The sequence below is a fragment of the Filicampus tigris genome, chromosome 1, assembly GCF_054856515.1.
Source record: "Filicampus tigris isolate MCC_2025a chromosome 1, RoL_Ftig_1.0, whole genome shotgun sequence".
NCBI lineage: Eukaryota > Metazoa > Chordata > Actinopteri > Syngnathiformes > Syngnathidae > Filicampus > Filicampus tigris.
In genome coordinates, this window is record NC_141217.1 from 40,275,991 (window position 1) to 40,283,540 (window position 7,550).

At 47.1% G+C, this 7,550-nt stretch overlaps 1 protein-coding gene across 1 annotated transcript; it reads right to left on the minus strand.

Moving 5' to 3' along the window:
- Positions 1–25: 25 nt before the first annotated feature.
- LOC147154098 (sodium/hydrogen exchanger 2-like) lies at positions 26–6,827 on the minus strand. Its single transcript, XM_086040965.1, has 13 exons — positions 6,325–6,827; positions 5,904–6,229; positions 5,652–5,789; positions 5,165–5,415; positions 3,515–3,732; positions 3,248–3,447; positions 3,093–3,182; positions 2,942–3,012; positions 2,692–2,859; positions 1,255–1,360; positions 856–972; positions 662–755; positions 26–591 (listed from the first exon to the last, which is right to left on the minus strand). The coding sequence occupies exons 1-13, from the start codon at positions 6,599–6,601 to the stop codon at positions 245–247; spliced, it is 2,403 nt and encodes an 800-aa protein (XP_085897091.1). The 5' UTR covers positions 6,602–6,827; the 3' UTR covers positions 26–244.
- Positions 6,828–7,550: the final 723 nt, after the last annotated feature.

Genomic DNA, 7,550 nt, shown 5'->3' on the forward strand with positions numbered 1-7,550 from the left:
ACTTTGCTTTTTTTTTGGGGGGGGGGGGGGGGGGCGACACGTCAATTACTTGCAAATCTCATACTGGTCAACACTGAAATATTCTTTTCTTTACCTGCTCGGGCAAAGTGTCATTATTCAACACTTTCTCTTCCGGATAATGAGCATATTTTGGGGAACCGATCATATTTCTTCTTGCGAAACTTGTCAGTTGTTTCCATCGGCGTGTGTGTTCAAGGTTGTTAAGTTACCCAAGTGTAACCTTTCAGGACCTCCCGGAGCCTTGAGCCCCCTGCGGCAAGTGTCCGAGTAGTGGATCGCCAGTCCCGTCCTCCCCGATGTTCCGGCTGTCGGCAACCCAGCCGGGGGGCACCGGTAACGGGGGCGGAGCCGCGGCTTCCTTCGGCGGCCCCCCCGGAGTTTGGTCCCGTTGGGAGCGGAGCCCCCGCGAAGCCGCGACTGGACGGCCCCCCGGAACGTCGCCCTCAGGAGATGAATCAGGCTGACCGGCTGCTGCACGTCTCGTTTCCTTGACAGTGTTCAACCTTCTCAGAGGAATTATGGAGCGCGAAGAGGAGTGTGGTCGCTGGCGGCCTAATTCGCCGCTGACGACTGAAACGCATGGTCAGGCTCATCAAAAAGCCACTCTTGTTGCAAAGAGGTGCGATTTTTCCCAACTCACCATGGCTTCGCCTTCTGAGCGCCAAAGCAACCTCTGGATCCACTCCTGGTTGCAGGGAGTAGTATTTCTGGGATTTGGCCACATTCTGAGCAGGCTGGAAGAGGAAGAATCAGGACTGTAGGAAGTGGAGCTCTTTGAGGGCTGTTTGACCTCTGTGTTTGTGGCTCTCACTTCAAAAAACAAAAGAAACCCACCATGTCACGGAAGCTCGCAGATCGGAGGCTGCGTCTGATGCTGGCGTGTCGGCGAATCAAAATCTCCCTGGCGTGGCTGTTGGCAGGCTGGTTGAATTTGTTGGTGTAAGCCATCGTCTGCGCAGGAAGCAGGTACAGCAGGGGTCAACAACCTTTTGACTTTTCGAGACTTTCCGCTTCGGTGCTGATTAACGCAACGGGCTACCTTCAATTATATAATGGTATTTATCTACATGAAGACAGGGATCATGTGAATTCCCTCCCACGATAATTCTCAAAAATTCAGCAATTGGTACGCTATCGGGAGATTCATTTCATTGCCGAGCAACCATTTAGAAGCTTGGAGAGCCCTGAAGTACTGTCATGAAAGGGCTTGGAAATTGGACCCACGCCTCTTACCCTCTCTCTTATCTTGTACATGTTCTTTGACAGGATGTCATGCATCTTCCTCACATCGGCAGTCAGGAAACTCTTTTTCGGTTGAGAAGAATTTTTCCTCTCGTCGCTGAGGAGGAAAATGAACAGCCAGAGACTCATGATTTCTAAATTGACATTAAATCCATCCATTATCTATAGCGCTTCTCCTCACAAGGGTCGCGGGGCGTGCTGGAGCCTATCCCAGCAGTCTTCGGGCAGTAGAGTATCCAATCAACTTACCATGCATGTTTTTGGAATGTGGGAGGAAACCGGAGTACCCGGAGAAAAGCCACGCAGGCAGGCACGGGGAGAACATGCAAACTCCACACAGGGAGGGCGGGGCCGGGATCGAACCCACGACCTCTGAACTGTGAGGCGGACGTGCTAACCAGTCCCCCACCGTGCCGCCTTGACATTAAATCGATTATTGAGAATGCAACACAATATTCAGATGAAGAAAGTTCAAGTTTGTGTATTTTGAGATTCCAAGTACACGAAGGTCCAATGCGTAGAATTTAGTGGCATTTGGTGGCGAACGAATAGAACGATACGACCTAAGCTCCAAGCGCGTGCATTTTGAAGCACACAAACTGCGGTGCCTCAGAGAGGGACCACATTTTGCAAGCCCACCACCAATTTCTTCAGCAGAGGAGAAGGTCATCACAACCGACTTCTTGTAATCCTTTGAGTGACAAAGTGAGTGCCTGATCTTTCAGGAACTATGTTCACTACGTTTGTCTTTTTTGGATATCCGGAGCAGAAAAATGGCGGCAAAGCATGGCAGCCTCCTGTAGGGGAGGCTGTAATATCCATCCATCCATTATCTGTACCGCTTCTCCTCACAAGGGTCGCGGGGCATGCTGGAGCCTATCCCAGCTCTCTTTGGGCAGTAGGCGGGGGACACCCTGAACTGGTTGCCAGCCAATCGCAGGGCACACAGAGACAAACATCCGCACTCACAATCACACCTAGGGGCAATTTAGAGTATCCAATCAACTTACCATGCATGTTTTTGGAATGTGGGAGGAAACCGGAGTGCCCGGAGAAAACCCACGCAGGCACGGGGAGAACATGCAAACTCCGCACAGGGAGGCCGGAGCCGGGATCGAACCCACGACCTCTGAACTGTGAGGCGGACGTGCTAACCAGTCGGCCACCGTGCCGCCAGGCTGTAATATAATATTTGTAATATAATTAGAGATGACTTCACCTACGATTACATATATGCACACATTGATGTGATAGAACATGTTTTTGAAATTAATAGTGGGTTTTCAAAATGAATCAACACTGAAAAATCAAAACATTCATAATATACCTATAATATACAACCTAATATATATATATGTATATATATATATATATATATATATATTTAAATCTCTATATAAAAACATATTATGAGGCTGTCCCACTTACTGTAACGATACGATGGACGGTGCCGCACTCAGGTCGCCCACAGGTGTGTCCAGCAACTCAATGGCTGTCTGCAGCTCAAGTTTCTTGTACAGAGAGACGATACTGGACTCTGCCCTGCTGTCTCGAAGCAGGATGCGTCTCAAAAAGCGATCGTTAAACTTTTTAAACCTGAGCCACACGTTGAAAACACAAAGCATGGATGATCACCGAGTAAATTCTCAAAGCCTTTAGTATGCATCGGCAAGCCTACTTGTCTTTCCAATAGTAGTGACTCCATTGCCCGCACAAGTCCTCAACGCCGCACACAATGTGCTCCATCACCTTGGCACAACATTGAATCAGGTGAAACAAGCAGAACAGACAAACGATGACGTGGAACGCTGCTAACGGACACGTTTTACCCTGTTGTGTATTTCTACATTGATGGTGCCCAAGTCTTTGTTGGTCCTCCGGATATTTATGTACTCTATGATGGGACGAATGCTGATACCCTGCCGAGAGGAAAAAAACATGACTTCAGGGCACTCCAAAGGCCAAGCCTAGCAACAGCCCCCACCTGTATGAACACGGTGAATATGATTATGGCGATGGAAGCGGTGACAAACAAATTCTTCCTGTTGATGCTGTCAGGCAGAGTGAAGACCAGAGCGAAGCAGATGGCCCCTCGAACGCCTCCGTAGGCCAGACCAAACTGGTCCTTGAACGTGAACTGGATGGTGCGGAACGGGTTGACGATCTGGGACAGAACCAGGATGCCTGCGGGGAAAAGAAAAGGCTCACGCCGATGATGGAAAGCCCGTGCCTGTCTTCGGGCTGCGCTCACCAATTCCTCTCCAGAGGAGGGCAAACAGGAGCGTGAACAGGATGTAGGCCCAGTTCCACTCGTGCTCAGTCGTGATGGTCACCACCCCCAGGAAGAAGAAGATGAGCGTTTCGGAGATGGTGGCCAACATCTTGATCACATGGCGGATGGTAGTGCAGGACCTCTGGGACACATTCTCCTCAACGTAGTACTTCATAGTAATTGCACATGTTATAATCCTGCGGGGGGGGGGGGACACACACGCATGCGCTCATGCAATGGTTGCACTTTCCAAAGAGGCAGCAAGCGGTTATCTTATTGAAAAAGAAGACAAACCAAAGGTATTTGAAGGTTCTTTTCCTTTTGCTGTCTGTGTCATTGTGAAAGAATCCCCCCTGCCTTCGATGAAAAAAATGCTGCGCTGCATTTACTCCATTTTATTTCGTCAAGTGGTTGCAAGAAATAAAATCATCTGAATCCAGATTTTTTTCTTTAAATAGGCTATACATCGACGTAAAAACGTATCTGTATCTAGAGAATTTTATTTCGTGCAACCACTTGAAGAAATACAGTTGAGAAAATTCAGCGCACCTTTTTTCTCAGTGTACCGTACCACTACACACATGAGAATTTCTCTTGTTGAGCTTCATCAGGACATTTCAACACCTTGAGTTATCAATCACCCTCATTCTTGCCAGACTTCACACTGTTAATCGTGGGAACTTAGAACAATAGATGTCTTTGCACTTTGAAAAAGTATTCTTTGTCAATTATAACCTCATATAATTATTTGGTTTCGTGGGAGGATGAGTTTGCAGATATTGTTCCTCTCTCTCTCTCTCTCTCTCTCTCTCTCTCTCTCTCTCCTCGTCATGTTGTATAATCACTTTCCTGTGAGACAAAGCAAGGTGTTTGTGGTTGCAGTGGCAGTTGCATGAGGCAGATGATCACGTTGTATCCGAACTGTCTCGTTGCTGCAAGTTTGAATGACATGCTACCTCTATTTATTCTTAAAGTGCTTCTCCTGTCTTGTGCCTACTAAATGCTTCACATTTTTCCCTTCGCTGAAACACTGAAGCTGTGGCCTTACAAGATGTGGTCGGACAAACCAAAACATTTCGACTGCTGTGAACAGTTCAAACTTGCAGGAGGTCTGTGCTCTCCAGAGTACGGTCTTTATTCTACTTCCAAGATGGAGTAAGCCATTCTACTTTGTACCGCACATGCATTAGTAAACATTGTCATCAAAAGCAGCATTTTTTTTCCATTCTGTTAGGGTTAACCTTAATGCTGCTTTTGTATTGGTTGCCATCAAAATTTTGCAGGTGTGCCTTATGAAATGGGCCAGTGGGCGCATGCAGCAGGGCAATTTAAAAAAAAGATTCAACCACAACAGTGCATGTTTTGTCATGTTTAAGTAAGCAGTGTGTACAAATGACATTGAACCCTCTCCTTCTTGAAAGAGGAAGAGCAAGTTTGACATGTTCGGTCAGGCTGCAAGAATTTGGAGATTCATACGTTACAAATCACTTCAGGCAGTCAGTAGAGTAGCAAAATGAATTGGACTAATCGAATGAGTCTATAATGGGACTGCATTGACCTCCCGGCATCACGTAAGGATGCGCGCACCGGTAGATGCAGTTCTGTGCGTGGTGTGCTTGCTCTACTTACGCAAGGACGCTGGAGATGGCAAACAGCTCGGCCGCCAGGTAGGCCAGGTAGCTGAACATGAAGACAAAGAGGGGCTCGATTTGTCGGGCATTGTGGGTGAAACGGGTGGTGAACGCCGCCACAAAGCCAAACACAAGGCCGAAGAAGAGACCCCCAGCCCCCACCACAAAGAACCGAGCCACGCCCAAAAACACGTCGGTGGATTCGAAGGCCGACATGTCCGCCACAAAGGAAAACATGCTGTAAAGTACCTGCAATGACAACAACAACAACAACAAAAAAAGCCGTTTCAGGCAGTTGAGATGGACAGTAAGACATCAGGTTGGTGTCAAAGGTCAAATATTCCTGAACAAGGATACAGGGAAAAGTATTAGTGCACGTCAATGGTCAAGCCGATCGCCTCGCTAGCTTCCACGAGACATTGAGGAATTTCACTGCCTATAAATAGCGCCCCTATGCTGTTGCTATTCCAAAAGGGAAAACTCACCACAGTGACGGCGTCATTAAAGAGTCCCTCGCCAAAGATGACAATGTGTATCTGCTCATTAACATCGATGTCATCAAACACGGCCAGCACAGCCACGGGGTCCACGGCAGAGATGATGGACGCAAAGAGCAAATTTTCCTGCCGGAAGCACAAACTTCACATGAACAAGTCACGCGTCGTCGACCTTTGACCTTTGTATCCGAATAGACCTCCGCTGTGAACCGCCTGCTGCTGCGAGTTCTCGTCACTAACCTGCAGGTTGATATCTTGAACGCCGAAGACTTCAAACTGACAAATGGCGAAGAGCGAGAGGCCGATGCCAATGCTGTTCCACAGAGTTCCCACCACGGCATACCACAGCACCGTGCCGACATTCTCGAAAAAGGGCCGAGTGGGCATGAAGTAGCCATTTTCCAGGACTATGAGCGGGAGCATGTAGAGGAAGAAGACATTGGAGGTGAGCACAGCCGGCGGTTCCTCTTTAACGGAGTGCATGATGGCGCCAACAATAAGGCCGATGGCAATCAGCAGGCAGGACTCGGGGATCCAGATTGTGATTTTTTGGTAAATATGGAAACCTGGAGAAGCAGGAGACATAGCGTGACGCTTGATCAATGTTGCTTTAAAACATTCCGTCTTTAAGTATGAATGCAGGGACGCAAATCAAACTTACCGATTTTGGCAAAGGAGGCCAGCAGTACCCAGAGTGTGAATTCAAAGGGGACTTGTATCCGGGGATAGTCCATCGTAAACACAGGCAGACTGGCCCGCTCCTCGTCAGGGAAGGCCTGGGGTTGATCGATTTCATTGTGGAAAGGTTTGACGGTCGGCAGGCCGGGTGACACCGAAGATTCGGATTTTTCAATTTCACATTTGCCTCCGTAGTAGCAGAGAGACAAAAGAAGGAGCGCGCGTAGGCCTCGTCTGTCAAACAAAACCGGGGCGCACATTTCCACAGGTTGACACAGATCGCAAGTCCGGACAAATAAAATGCCAGCATCAGGAGACGCTAACCATTAAAGGAAAAAAAAACACACAAATATCACCAAATGGGCCAATATACCCCATTTGCGCTTCTTTTATTCATGAAAAAACGTATGCAATACACTTGCATTTTAAATAAAATAATAATTGAAAACAAAAAAAGTAACTCCTCTCTCTGTGCTGTTTCAGGTGAAATGCAATTCTGGTTTCAACTGTTGTTCAACCTGCTTGCCTAGTGGGTGGAGCAAACCAACGTTGTGACATTTCTTTTCTATGTTGTTTCCCTTTTTCACAGGCTACGCCAGCTCAAAAAAAAAGTCTCGAACCTAATCAAAAAGTTCATCAAGCATGGACACCGATTCAGCGCTGCTAGCGCGAAAGCTTCAAATAAAACTGAAAATTACAACCTTTGTCCACAGGATGGTGCAAGAGGAGCCTAATTCAAATTTGATTTGAAGAGGACTGACAGAGGAGTATGACACTCCAGCAACTACAATGCAGTGATTTCCCAAGTGTTATAATTGTGGTAAGCGGGCTCCCTCTAGTGGTGCATGAAATACCTTTTTTCAGAGAGGCGGGCGACCGAATAATACAAATAGGATAAAATACATCTAAAACATTCAAAACAATTGAAACAGACAACAAACGTAGAAACAAACGAATGAAAACATTTTCAACAAATAGCAAGTCCTATTTTAAAGTAGAAATCAACCCAAACATGTTTTTTTCAAGAATATGTTCCCAACAGGCCCACTAGTTGAAACACGGCATTCTAATTAATATTGCGTTTGTGGAATATGAGTTCAGCAGAAAAATCCACCCGTTTTTACCCATCTCAGGGGGCGGCCATTTTGGCATTTCTGTCGACTGAAAATGACATCACAACTACTCAGGGCTCAGGTAACGACCAATCAC